The sequence below is a fragment of the Eptatretus burgeri genome, chromosome 6 (assembly GCF_056783735.1).
Source record: "Eptatretus burgeri isolate ZD-2024b chromosome 6, Ebu_testis_v1, whole genome shotgun sequence".
NCBI classification, from domain to species: Eukaryota; Metazoa; Chordata; class Myxini; order Myxiniformes; family Myxinidae; genus Eptatretus; species Eptatretus burgeri.
Genome location: NC_140966.1, coordinates 113,772,948 through 113,788,228, shown reverse-complemented (window position 1 = coordinate 113,788,228; position 15,281 = coordinate 113,772,948). Strand labels below are relative to the sequence as shown.

General features: G+C 38.4%; 1 protein-coding gene across 3 annotated transcripts in view; it reads left to right on the top strand.

The window, feature by feature from the left end:
• LOC147025658 (scavenger receptor cysteine-rich domain-containing protein DMBT1-like) overlaps nucleotides 1–15,281 on the top strand; it is a 74,463-nt gene that overhangs the window by 34,062 nt on the left and 25,120 nt on the right. For all 3 annotated transcript variants that reach the window (XR_015059624.1, XM_085886868.1, XM_085886867.1), the window contains exons 5-7: nucleotides 271–342; nucleotides 2,335–2,667; nucleotides 12,018–12,120. Coding sequence is in view for 2 of the 3 variants with exons in the window: in XM_085886868.1 (XP_085742994.1) it covers nucleotides 271–342; nucleotides 2,335–2,667; nucleotides 12,018–12,120 (508 nt within the window). In the remaining variant the exon portion in view is untranslated. The remainder of the gene's footprint in view (nucleotides 1–270; nucleotides 343–2,334; nucleotides 2,668–12,017; nucleotides 12,121–15,281) is intronic.

Sequence of the window (15,281 nt, the reverse complement as noted above, 5' to 3'; positions counted from 1 at the left end):
TTAGTTTATTTTTTGTTTTTACCGTGCTTGAGTACCTGAGTACCAGTCATGTGAACCCCTGTTTACATATTAGATGTAGATTAACCCTGTGGCTCATGACTTTTGTGCCACCCTGTATGTGTCACGAAGACGTTCTGTGTTGTTAGCCATGGTGAAAGTCCAAAAAGTGTCACATGTATAAGTGGATGGTTGAGTCACATTATATATGTGTGCCTCCTGGGATTGCAAGGAAGATTAGTTTAAATGTGATGATGACCATTGTCTCCACAGCCTCTGGGACTGCGATGGTGACGATGAGTGCAGAGACATTTGCGATGAACAGTGTGGACAGTCAGAGTGCAGGTATGACACTTTATGTCAACCTGGAAAGAATATCCATTTGTATTTTATTTACTTATATTGCCTTATTTGTTATTGAAGAACAGGCAAGTTATCACTGGAGCCCTGAACAAATTACGAATTCCTGCTCTAACTACTTGGTCAATTGCCAGGACTGTCCAGCCCAGTTCATGAAAGACTTGTCCCAAAAACTTCCATTGGCCAACACCACAATAGCATGGGAATAATTGTGCCCTCAAATAAAGAAGAATAACGATACAAAATAACAAATAATAGGTTTACTTACCAAGAGTGCAAAGGAGCAAAATGACGAGACGATGCAGGTGTGTGCATTGTTGCAATGATGATTGTTATCAAACGAGGTGTCATGTGATCTGCTGGGAGTTTACATCTGGTGAACTTAATGAGTTTGTGCTGAGATTTTCTTCGTATTGTTTGTTTGATTAACCACCTTACATTCATTAAACATTCCGTATTTGTCCTTTAATGATCATCATTACAAAGAGAAACTTTTATTATTCTAAACTTATTGGTTACCATGGTGATAAAACACGAAATACAGTGGCCTGTAAAAGCAATCACCCCTCTCAATAATGCCACAATTAAATGAATTACAAACTTTGTAGAAACAGTTTTTTCCAAATGAACTTTTGTATTCCAAACTGAAGAGATCAAACTAAACACTGTGACAGACTTATCGTTGAACACGTTACATGTCAGGAATACCTGCACAAAACATATACAAATCAAAATTCACTGGTTGCAAAAGTATTCAGCCCCTTACGGCCGTACTTGGTGGAATCTTTTGCAGCAATTACTGCGATGAGTCCTTTTTGGGTCTCCACCAGCTTTGCACAATGAGATGGTGAAATCTTTGCCCATTCTTCAAGTGAAAATTGCTCTAGTTCTGCCAAATTTGAAGGGGGTCGTCAGTGGACTGCAATCTTCAAGTCTCACCATAAATGTTCAATGAGGTTTGAGTCAGGACTTTGACTGGGCCACTCAAGAATATTTATTGTACATTGCCCCTTCCTATTCCATCTCCAGGTGCTGCATGATATCATCAAACTCCAAAGTGTTCTTTCTCTCTAAAACTACAAAGTGTTCTTTCTCACTAAAACTCCAAAGTATTATTTTCCTCTAAAACTCCAAAGTGTTCTTTTTATCAAAAACTCCAAAGTGTTCTTTCTCTCTAAAACTCCAAAGTATTATTTTTCTCCAAAACTCCAAAGTGTTCCTTCTCTCTAAATCTCCAAAGTGTTCTTTTTATCTAAAACTCCAAAGTATTATTTTCTCTAAAACTCCAAAGTGTTCTTTCTCTCTAAAACTCCAGAGTGTTCTTTTTATCTTAAACTCCAAAGTGTTCTTTCTCTCTAAAACTCCAAAGTATAATTTTTCTCTAAAGCTCCAAAGTGTTCTTTCACTCTAAAACTCCAAAGTATTCTTTTTCTTGAAAACTCCAAAGTGTTCTTTCTCTCTGAAACTCCAAAGTGTTCTTTTTATCTAAAATTCCAAAGTATTATTTTTTATCTAAAACTCCAAAGTGTTCTTTTTATCTAAAACTCCAAAGTATTATTTTTCTCTAAAACTCCAAAGTGTTCTTTCTCTCTAAAACTCCAAAATGTTCTTTTTCTCCAAAACTCCAAAGTGTTCTTTTTATCTAAAATTCCAAAGTATTATTTTTTATCTAAAACTCCAAAGTGTTCTTTCTATCTAAAACTCCAAAGTGTTCTTTCTATCTAAAACTCCAAAGTATTATTTTTTTCTCTAAAACTTCAAAGTATTATTTTTTTCTAAAACTCCAAAGTGTTCTTTCTTGCTAAAACTCCAAAATGTTCTTTTTCTCGAAAACTCCAAAGTGTTCTTTTTATCTAAAATTCCAAAGTGTTCTTTTTATCTAAAACTCCAAAGTGTTCTTTTTCTCTGAAACTCCAAAGTATTCTTTTTCTCTAAAACTCAAAGTGCTCTTTTTCTGTGTCCATTTACCAACCTCAGGAGGATCCGATCTCATTACTGCAGACAAAAATGTGTCTGCATATTACGGAGGCGTAGCTGTGTTGGAGTGCATTTATTCTGGTAGCCGTGAGGTCAACAGCGTGAAATGGGCAAATCAATCATCTGGAGATGTAAAAGCTGAACGTTCAACAGGTGAAGACCACCTACCTGATGCCCGGATCAAGTTTGTGGAATCAAATGGGAAAAGAGATGGGTCTATAATCATTTACCCCATTCACTTGGGGGACATTGGAACATACACATGTAGTTACGATGTACAAGGAGAGAAACCAATGGAAAAGATCGTCATATTATCTTTGATTCCCTACCCAGGTGAGAACGTTGCACATTTATTTCTTTTTTCTCTTTCATTCCTTTGTGTATTTGTAATCATCCATTATATCATTACCTCCACTACCAAAGGTGGACGGAGGTTATGTTTTCACCCCCATCTGTATGTTACTTGTGAAATTGAAGATTCGCAAGTATATTGGTTGGTCTGGTCTGTTATTCGCAAGTATGTATATTGGTTGGTCTGGTCTGTTTAGTTGTTTGTAGGACAATTGTCTACAGATCAAATTTTTGCTCTGATCTTCATGATACTTCACTACCTGATAGAGGTAGTGACACATTGGAAGCCTCTTGTGTTTTTTAGGTCAGTAGGCCAAAAGGTCACAGGTCAAGGTCACATAAATCATCTATTTTCAATTCATTCACTTGATGTCTATGCATTTATTATGTGTAAAAATGAAAAACATGGGTGGACGGTGAACCCTCATTGAGGGGAATTCTTGGTTGACCCCTATGAATGTCTATCAATTACGTAGTAAAAATTACCAAATTGCTGTTTCCATGGCAACTATTGTTTATTTGGATTTCATGAGCTATGCACGACACCTCTCTTGTTTGTCTGTGAGCAGGATATCTCAAAAAGTTGTGGATGGATTCGGACAAAATTTGGTGGACAGGTTGGGTGTGTGACAAGGACAAATTGATTAGATTTTGGTGAATATCGAGATCCGAATACGACAATTTTTAAAGTGATTCTTGACTATTGAGTGAAGAGGCAAAAACTATACTGTATATAACACAATATCTAAAAAAGTTAATGATGGATTCAGAAAAAAAAACCTTGGTGAACAGGTTGGGTGTGTGACACGGACAGATTTATTTGATTATGATGAATATCAGGATCCAAATGCGAGATTTTTAATGTGATTCTCCACCATTGAGAGATTGGGACAGAAACAATATTTGGCATGATATTTCGAAGAGTTGTAGATGAGTTATGACAAAACTAGATGGATGAGTTAGTTGGGTGACAATATCAAGAGTAGAGGATAAATGGGGTTCCTGAGGCACCCATTCAAATGAATGGGGGGAAAGGGAAAAACTTTCTGACTCAAGCCCCAAAAGCCCAAAATAGGAGACTGATTTCCTCCCTCTCCCATACAAGCAAATGTAAAATAGGAGACTGATTTTCTCCCCACCTACCCCCTTCCCTCTCATACTATACAAGCAAATTTAAAATTGATACTTACTGATTAAAGCACTTCTTCCCTTTCATATTTTCATAATACTCAAAGAGCGAACCAACGAATATTTGTCCATGAAGTTGTGTTGAAGTTTCTTTCTCAAGTTTCATGTCTTGAAGGAAGTTGTGTTTCTTTGAACTTCTAAAATGAATCCATAGAGTCATTTAGGGAATAACTTAATTTTCTTATAACATTCATCACCATCGAGTATATTCACAAAGATTACTTTGGAACTTAGTTCTTGGTTTAAGTATTTTTGTAGAGCAGAGATGAAATGATAAACTTCTCTTAATGCTCTTATTTGACCACCTCCTGAGCCACATATCATTTTGAGATTGGAGTAAATTGTTTTTCCATTGTTCAATTGATAACCATCAAAGTTTTCAGTCCATTCAAGGATATATTTTTTTTCCTTACATCCTCCAACTTATTTGTGATTTAATTTATTCGCTTATTTGTTTTATCTACTTTTACCCCAGTTATTTCTTCAATAAGACTTATTTGATATTTCTCACATTCTTTATGTTTCCCATTTAAATACCAAGGCTGATTACATCTCCACTCTTTGGTTTGGTTATTGCTTGATTCTATCATTTATAAATCATTAAAAAGATGGCGGTAGCCTGTTAAAATTCCCAACCCAACATCTTAACACTTATACTTATAACCATAAGGGAGATTATTGATTCCATTCTCTAAAATATATCTTTTATTATCAAAAGCTCCTAATGTTTTCTTATTTATCTCTTCTGTATATAATTGATGTTTATAACTTCTTATTGTATTCATTTTTCTCTACTCTTCCTTCTTTAAGGTTAAACAGTTGTAATAATGTTTAAAGTTTATTGTTTCCTTAATTATATTTTTCTTTATTCCCTTTAGCTTCTTATCACACCTTTCAATGTTATTATTATCAATATACGTAAAAGCATAAGACTTTGATCTCAATCCTATAAATTCACTCATGTCCTTCCCACCAAATTCACCTTTAAACTTGCCAATAACCTTTTTATTCTTTAATGAAAACAACACATCACCTGACTTATAATTACTTGTATCATATATATCAATATTATCAATCATATCCTCATATACATCACTTGTCTTAATTTCAAATATAAAACTATCTATATCCATATATGACAATGGCACATTATCCTTATACTTTGATTTTAAATTATTATAGTAATAGTCATACATCAACAACTTTGACAAGTCAAGAATTGATGTTCCTATATAAATAGGTTTATCCATTTCAATACTCTCTTTTTTTCAAATGAATAGCACAAAAGTTCTCTGAAAACACCTCCGTTCGCTCAAAACTTGGTCTATTAATTAACTTTGAAGCCTGTTTCCAAGATGTAGCAAGTCTTTTGTTTTGTCGATTCCAAACATTTTCCATAGTGTTTCGAAATAAAGCATTATTCATTAATAGATAAAAGTCCTTCTCAAAATCTATTTTTGCTTTAGTTCTCCTTTTTGTATTAAAATCAATATACTTCTTTAACCAGTGACTTTGTTTAAATTTCAAAATCTGATGAATTTTTCTCACTCTCAACCCAGCAGATAAATATTGTCTCAAGTTCCTTTGATGCAAAACATAACTTTCTTTATCATTTAATGGAGTAAGTACTTTTTCTGGAGATTTACCTTTTATATTAAATGACTGTTGGTAATCACTTAACCATTCTTTTCCTGGACTTTCTTTATCAGGGGCATAAGGTCGGTCTTTATGTTTGTGATGACGTTCTTCTGGATATCTTAAATCAACCTCAAAATTATATCTAACTTCAGCTTCATCCAATTCTTTTTGAGAGGAGACAACAATGTGTTGAAAAACTTTTTCATAATGTTTTTCTTTAACCCATTTAAGTTTTCCATGAGGTCAAGATTGAGACATAGCCCACCCATACAAATTGTTCACATCATAATACATCAGGTCAGAGTTGTCCTCATTCTTTTATAATCAGGAAGATATTTGTTATTTGCTTTGGCATATCTCTTGGAACATACTTGAGATATTCCTCCTCTTTTAGCCTTCACTATCATTAAAAGCATATCTATATCACTGATTAATTCCAAATTCTGTTTTGCCATTTTTAATATTGCACTGCAAACCAAACCTAGGGCTGTATAATAGTGAGCAGTCTAATCCATAAGAATTTTTATTAAGACAGACTGTTCTGAAAGTTTCATATACATCAGCCAATAACAATACATCAGTTTTAAGATACAAATCATGATATTCTCCAAGATTCTTTCTATTAAACTTCTCCCAAACCTTTTTAGCTTGTGTATAATCTCTATTGGAAATATGAGTTTTATTTAACTTGCCATAGAAACTTTGCCTTGAAGGAAGTTGTGTTTCTTTGAACTTCTCAAATGAATCCATATAGTCATACGGTAATATATTCCCTTTTGTGATAAGATATCAATCTCTTCTTGATTTGAGAAATGTGATTTAAGATTCGGTAAGTTGTTAATATTTGATGCTAAGTTAGAAAATGGACTTGCCATAAACTTGTATGTGTCAAGAAATCTGATATGGGTTATGGGGGATGTATGAATTGTTTTTGTGAATGAGATGTATTTTTGATCTGTGTTAGGAATGGCAGAAATATCTCCAGATGTCTTTGAAAGTTCATTCATAAATGGATGTGTGTCATAGTGAGCGTTGTTGTGAAGAAAGACAGGAATAAAGTTTGGGGGCTTGTGATTAAGATAACAACGGGAATGAGCTGGACCTCAATATTTACCAGTAAGATGACAGTGATCCCTAACCTTGACCTCTCCATCAATTTTCTCCTCACAAATATGACAGATACCGTTTTCTAAATTCCTTTTTCTCTCCCTTTGTTAATGAAGCCTGGTGTTGGCGCAGTGGTTCGGGCAGTGGCTTGTGATCCCAGGGTCCTGAGTTCAAGCCCCGTTGGCTGCTGAATTAACACCAGGGGGTTGACTCAGCCTGTCATCCTTCCGAGGTCGTCGAAATGAGTACCAGTGTACTGGTCCCGGTGTATGCCCCGGTTAGAATAGGTGTACCATATCCCTGTGTGTCGTAAGAGGCGACCAGGGTTGGCGTCAGGAAGGGCATCCGGCCATAAAACATTGCCTCAAGAAAAAGCCCAACCCCTGCACAGCAGGGAAAAATGGCTGTAAAAACGGTCATTTATTTTATTTTTCTCCCTTTGTTAATGACATTCGTTTTTAGGTTTCAACCATTATTTCTCTTCGTCTAAAATAGTCTTTTTCCAATCGTCGGGTGGGGGGTGGGACAAACTCCCCTGAGGCATCTTCTCCTCTATAAAGTTCTAACTTGTTGTATTCATCACCAACAGATGATTTGATATAATAACAGGAACCACAAGGAGTATGTTTTTGATATTTATTTGTGTATGATTTATTTGGATTTGGAGAAACAGTATCTATCTTTTCAAGGATACTTTCAAAATCAGCATATATCACAAATGGATGTTTTATATATTTGTCAAAATCTTTGAATGATATGTTGAACCTGCTTTTGGTAAATTGATGATGGTTGATTTCTGATTACCACAATATTTTGAATGTTGATTTAATTGTTATTTTGTGGGAAAGGAGTTGAGACATCTTTTACAAGGATACATTTTACCTTTTCTCTTATATCGTTGTGATTTGGTTAATCTTGATAAATTTTTGATGAAAGCATAATGTTTTTTTCCTTTGAAGTAAAGTAGAGAAGGTCAATGTGTGTTTCATCATTTTTATAGTTGTTTGAAATTTTTAATATCTGAACTTTGTTTGTATCCGTTAATCCATATACATTAACAGATAGATTATTCATTTCCTCAAATTTAGGAATATCTCTCAATGACATTGGAAACTTAAAATCTTTAACATTTAATGTATTCTCGTATTTCTTATAATGTTCAACCCTTTCAGGATTCCATTGTGGAGGAGGTAAGTGAGCAAGAACAGACCATAGAAAACATTTATTATCTTTGTTTTGAATATTAACAACCGCTTTCTTAAGTTTTATCTCTTTTGATAAATCAATATAAGAAGAAGCTTGAAGAAGATCTGATTTTAAGATGTGTATATCTAAAAAGATTATTTTTGTCATAGCAAACCCACTACCCACTACAGTGTTATCAACATGTTGTTCTTGTCTTTGGAGTTCATCGGAAACATCACATCTTACAAAATCTTGAAATGAGATAAAGTGAGGGTTTGTCCTCATATAGGGAGTAGTTTCATCACCTTCTCTTACCTTATTCAATTTTACTCCCATATAAAACTTAAAAGTTTTCATTTCACTTAATGTGTTTTTAATTACAGTTTCAATACTTTGTTTTACCATATCAACAGTTTCAATGATTGAAGATGGTCCAGGGTCTTGAAAGCGAAACAATCTTATTTTTATGTGTCCTTTAAATGCCTCATCAGTGTTTTCAATGGAGAATTTAGTGGCACCTTCCCTTTTTCATTGTTCTTGTGTTTGCATGATTGATGGTGTTTATTATAATTAAAAAAAAAATCATTATCACATCTATCACAATATTTTGTTTCTTGGTCAAGTGGAGATATTTGTCTGAAAAGATTGAATGTGTGTTTGTTGGTTTGAAGGTGTTTTTTATAACATTTATATTCATGATTACAAACATCGCAGTACGTTGTATTCACCATATTTATAATACAAAACTTTGCTTAAAATAAACTTTTCTTGATGAAAATTCCGTTTAATTCATCAGTGAATGTGTGCTTAAAATTATTTTATCCCCCAATTTATTTCACTTCAAAAATAGAATGTATCAAGACACAAAAGACAAGTTTCAATCAATCTCTTCATTTGTAAAAGATACTGAGAAATATGTCGAGGATGTAAAATTGAATAAAGATAAATATAACAACTATTGGATAAAAACAATGATGGTGAATAATATGAGTTCTTCAATTTCCTTCAGTGGAAGGGCTTTTAGTATATCTGGAAGAACATCAATTAAAGCAGCTCTAACAAACGTTTATCCTCTCCTTTTGGAAATATATTCAAAACTAGAAAAGCAATGAAACAAGAAAAAGTATCAAAAAAGAAAAACCTTTTGGATCAAGCTTTCGAAAGAAAAGATAAGACCATCTGTAATATGCAAGGAGAAATTTATATTTTTTTCAACAACCCTAAATATGTAAATCCTGATGAAATAAAGGATGTTAATATTGTTATGAATCTGGCAGCCATGAGCACACAACAGACAGGTCCCTGTAGCTCAGTTATTTCGTTAAGTATATGTGTATAGTTAGAATCCATCCCTGTGTCTAATGGGTGATTAAATGTTTGTGCGCTGCGGAGTTATTTTGATCGTCAGGGTTTTCTTTTACATTTACAACAACAACAACACCGTCTCGCTCCATCCTGATGCCACAAGGCTCACGGTGGGCGGAGTGCAATAAAGGACGTGGCGTCTCGACCAATCAGAGAGATGCGAGCGAGTTTGCCATCGTTCGGTCAATGGGAGCCAACGGAGGACAATATTACTCATCTTCTTGTTTGGGGGGCGGTCCGCCGTGATGCCTGCCACGCCCCCCCCCCCCGGTCCAATCAGCGGACTTGGTGCCCCTTTTGGCCAATCACAGGGGCAATGAGCGGATCGTGCGCCAAAACCGTCCAGTAAGGGTGGGGCGGGTTACGAGAGGGAGTCCCCTCCCCCCTGAACGGGGAGTGAATAATTGTTCGGCACGATCCGACTGGGAGCAGTTGTGGTTTGCCTGCAGGATTGTTTCAGATCGCATCGCCTGGCCTGCTGGCGCTCTCTGCCCTGTCATCCCTCGCGCTGGTTGGCGTCCGTCCTTCATCCTCCATCCTTGGTACTTGGAGTGGCATCGTTGTTGTGGGTTTGAGTCCCGCCGATCCAGAACGTCGAAGACCACACGAGGTGGACAGGTCCAAGATAGCACTGGTCTCCAGCTCATCTTCCCTCGAGCTGGAAACCTTCAACAAAGACCCGATGGGGTCCATTTCTGGTTATCTGTGTGTGTGTGTGTGTGTGTCTGTGTGTGGGCCTGTCTTGTCTAAGTAGAATTGTTAAGTGCTCTTGTTGGACATTATTTACATTTCTTAGTCGGATAACTCTTCCCTTACGTGCTCCCCTCGTCCCCCGACTATTGTTAATAAATTCCCCTCTTGTTGAATGTCCCAGCTCGTCCTTGTCCTTTCTATCATTGGTTTGCCGTGCTGCGAACGGAAATTAGGAGGCCTCATTGCTGCCGTAATCATGCAATCGGCCCGGCAGGATTCTGGTTCTCTCCGCATGGGGTACGACTCAGATCCGGCTCGGTAACAGCCCGGATCGCGCAGATCCTGCCGAGGGTGAATTTCCCCAGTAGTTTGGACGACATGGGTATTTAGGTGTATTGAATTGGCAATCGACCCTAACTCACGTGGTCGACCTATTGGTGATCTTCGCTCCGATAAGGGACCCATGATCTTTCAGATATATCTGAAGGGTGCGACCTAAATTCTGGGTGTTCGGTGGAGCCGACTCTACTGCTCCATCTCGCAGTCGTGCTCGCCACTGAGACCCGGCCCCACAACAATTGGTGTCAGGAGCGGGTTTCGAACCCCTCCGCCTCTGGAGAAATTCACGGGATTCGGACCAGGGGTGTAGGGAGCAACCCTGAGTATTTTAAAATTAAATTGAACACAACATGGCGAACCAAGATGAGCTGAAGCAGGTGGGTGTAGAGATAATGGTAGGTTTAGAGGAATCCATGGTCCAGGACACCCCCATGCAAGAAGACATGCCCCCGCAACCAAACTTAGGGGTAGTAATGGGCGCAGGGGCGGCGTATGACACCCCCCCCCCTTTCCGTCAAATTTCCTCCCCGACCCCGGCCGGTTCCACATACCAGATTGGCGGATCGGCTCTGCCACTTGCCATGAACCAGATGGTGGAGATGCTAAGACGAGCAATGAGTGAGGATTTAAAAACGAATGCGCAAAGCATGGATTGCAAAATGGATGTGAATAGGAATGAAATGAAAGAAGAAATGCAGGGAATGCAAAACAAGATGGAGGCGAACACGCAGGAACTGAGGGGTGATATTGCGAACGCAGCGAGTGGAAATGCAGAGCATGGGGTTGGGCCTGCAGGCGGGGTAAGAGGCAATGAGGGCGAGCTTGGATGGGATGAAGGGCATAATGGCGGCACCACGTGGCGGAGCGACCGAACTGGCCAGAGGGAGTGCAAATTGTGTTCGGTCTGCGATGGAGACGGGTGAGGTCGGGATGACGAGTGACGCCACGATAATTGAGGGGGAGACCGAAACGTGTAGGGTGAGACACGAGGGGACGACAGAAGAACCAAAGGAGGTGACGGAGACGGAGAAATTCACAGAAATGAAGAGCCAGGAATTAACGGAAATAATAAATGAGGTGACGGAGCTAGAAGAAATAGAGGGGGACGAATTGAATGAAACTAAAGATGAGCACACACACATAGAGTTAGTGAGGGACAATGGGGTGAGCTGGTAGAATGTGTTGGGACCCAACGTGAGTATCGGATTGATCTCCCTCAGGAACAGGGGGAGATGGTAAGCTCCCTCGAAGCAGATCGCGACGAGGTGAGTCCGGTCGGGCCGTGCGAGGTTGAGCGGGTGAGTGATGCAAACGGGTCCATGCAGAGCTTGGGGGGTATGGAAACCCCAGGATTTCTTGTGGTAATGCGAATCCCCAATGTGATTGTCCCGGAGTGTGTGTTGGAATGTGTGAGCAGTATGAGTGAAATGGCATGCGTGAGTGCATGCGATGAATTGAAACGCGGACCGATCCAGACGGGAGACATGAATGGCGAGCCTGGAAGGCCGCAAAGGGTTAATTTGGCATCTGCGCCATGTTCGCGCGATGTCGCGTACAAGGTCCATGGCACATTTCGTGCACGGCCCGCACGTGCGCGTCTTCGAAAGTTAAATTATTTTGATTGCTTGTAATAATAATGATGTCACAGGTGTCATGTGATGTCCTTTCAGATTGTAATTTGTTTGTGTTGCTACCCTTGTCAGGGTGTATGAAAGTTCACTCACCTGTTTTGTTGTTCTTTAAAACGTTCTTGATGTTGGAATTTGATATCCTGAGGTGTGATGACATCAACGTGTTATTTATTTATTTATCTGCAGGGCTACCAATCCCTTTGAAGATTGCAATCCCTATCCTGGTGATTGGGTTATTTTTACTCATTCCTGGAATCGTATTCTTTCTTTACAAGAAAGGATATCTCAGGTGAGTTTCCATTGTACCTGAATGTTTGTTCCTTCAACACAGAAAGTGATGTTTGAGGTTTTTACAAAAACAGTGTTTGTTGGTGACGTTAAGGTGATGTGATGGGAAATCGCTGGCTCTCCAGCCAATGTATGTCACCCTGCAGTCATCCATCATTTGGTCCAGGATGTCCTCCTTTCTGTCTCTCATCCTTCAATTGAACATCCAGTAAGCTTGGTGTGCCACACTAAGTCAAGGGTACTTTCCCTGTCCTTGTTGGTCCCAAGCACATTTATCGTATCTTCTTCACCCACCCCTCAGCATCTCTTCACCGGTTTTGGTGAATGCTCCGGACACGCTGCTTGGAGTGGGAGGGATGGGAAAGGGGGTCCATGAATCATCCTTGATTTGTAGGTGCAAACTAGTTATATCTCTAATGTTATTGTGCTGTATGCTTTACAATGACAGTGTGCTTTGGGACAATGTCTTTATTACCCCGTGCACATGAAGCAAAAAGTGGGGTTAAGCAATTGGTGATGTCCGTTCGTTTGTCTCTCTGCAAACGTCAAGTTTATGATTGAGGAACAGCTTATTTTAATTTGAATGTTATATTTTGAATACAATTCGGAACATTAATCGGAAAACGAACCTGCCGTTTAACAGTACTTTGGCTCTGAATTTGTTCCAATCACACATGCATAGAGAGGAGCGAGATGATTTTTTGCTCCTTCTGCCTTGAAGTCAAACAAAATTGAGAAATCATTCCAAACAGTTTTTAAGGTCATCATCAAGAACCAACATACAAACAGGCATGAATAGCTCCTGTAACCTGTTAGGTTGGGTGATGTAATCACCGGCGGTAAACGCAAAATTATTATTATTTTTAAATAAGACTTTTACAATCTTTATTTAATTTAAATTGAATCATACACTTGAAAAACAGAGAACACAAGTTGCCTTTTTAATACTTCTAAGAACCTCCGGTTTGGTAGTACTTGGACATGTTACATAGTTGCGTATGAGACTGCTTCAACAGCACAACTCTTCTGGATTAAAAAAAACAATCTCTCTTTAAAATCGTTATTTTATTAAAATTAAGTACTATACACTTGAACACTGTGCAGGCTATTGTGTTCTCTGAATTATCTAGTAACATGTGCAAAAGTGGTAGATTTTGTTTTAACTCCTACACTCCCACCACATCCCTTCCTCCTCTCCGCCAATCATCATGTATCGTGGTGTAATGGTTATTCATAGAATGGCAGGACTGGTTGACAATAATTTCCAGTTATACACATTGATATTGCAGTCAACTTAAATTGCAGGTTATATTCTCCCAATCCTTCCCTTCCAGGAATACATCAAATAACTCCGTTCTGCTCAATCTTGTTTGTTTTACCGAGTTTAACCACAACTTTGTTTTGCCCTTTTTAATCAGGTTTGTTGAGAACGTCTAGCATTCTAGCATATGTATCCCCAACCTCGTCTCAAACTGCATCATCACAGACTCTGCCTACTCATGGCAGAATGCCTCAATTTGGTGCATGCCTCAAAATAATGTATACCAAACACATCCCGCACTGTCCCCATCTTACTGCCTCGTGATGACATCGGTGCCCATCTTCTCAAAATCTACTCTGCTGTTCTTGGTTTTCTCATTGGTCATAATCGACATTTGAGGCTTTCAGAAGGTTGAATGGAATTCTCCGACTCAAACTACACTTGGTCCTCACTTAACATCGTATATGCGTTCTTGAAAAATGCGACTAAGTGAAACAAGGTTAAGAAAATCACATTTTCATACATTAATTAATGAAAAGCTGGAATTAGGTTCTTTTTAACATTTGTCAACAGGAAAAAGGATTTAAAGTTCAAATGATCTGCATGTATTGTATGTGCATTCTTAAATTAAATACCATTTCATAAAATATATTTCTAACAAGAGTGAAGTCGATGGCATGCCACTGCAATTCCCCACACTTCTCAGCTAAAGCAAAGTTGAAAGATGGCAAAAGATTACACGAGGAATGACCCAATATCAGATTTTGAGAAAAAAATTTTTTTTGCCGTTTTGACCCCTATGACCCAAAGCCATGACCCCATGGGACATGAACCCTGGGGTAAAATCCCAAAAATCGTTACATATTTCATGTGTCCCCCAATGTTGATTGCATATGCAGTAAACCCTCAAATATCGCGCGTTTCAACCAATTGCCAGCAACCTGTTCTGTTCCGATTTAGTTATCGAGGGATTTCATTTTGGCTAATCGCGGGTTTTGAGCTTAGATGAGTCATCGTTTGCATCCGCATGTACAATAACCTCCCATTATGAGCCTTTTTTCTTTGGTTTCTCATGTACCATTTTTAATGGGTCCAAACGTAAAACGATAGACAAACTTCGTTGTGCCAAAAGGCAGAGAAAGGTTGCAATGCCATGTGAAAAAAATGAAGTTGTTGGAATGGTTGACAAGAGGCGATAGTGCAGCATTTGTGGGCCGCTATTAATGAATCGACGATGCAGTATATCCATAAACGTGAGTCGAATACCCGTGCAAGTGTTGCCGCCAGCGTTCCGCAAAGCGAAAAAGTGTCATTCCAGTCCTGTGATTCTCATATATACATGCCTGGTGTTGGCTTTATGGTTATGGTGGTTGGCTTGGGATGCCTGGGTCCTGATTTCAAATCCCGCTCAGCTGTTGCATTAACCCCAGGTGGGGTTAATCCCAAATTTCCAAATTCAAAATATGATTTGGCCTCCATCATGTAAAATTAGTCAGGGAAGCAGCATCGGCAAACCATAATGCTGCAAAAAACTAACAAACCACAACTTGTGGAAATAATCGAGCCAAAGGGATTTATGCCAGGGGATATATTTTGATGTATGTATATATATATATATATATATATATATATATATATATATATATATATATATATATATATATATATATATTGTTACAGATTTCAGAATCCAGTCTGATGAATGTATCCACACATCCAGGTCCTCAGACAGTTATTTCCTTAAATGCATGTTCAGATTAGCCCCATCCCCATGTCTAATGGGATGTTAAATGTGATGTGTTGAGAAGGGCAAAGGATAGATCCCCTCTCTTATGGGAAGCTTTTTTCTTAACGCCAGACACGTTTACACGCATTTCTTTCACGAGATCTGAAGCCCGCCC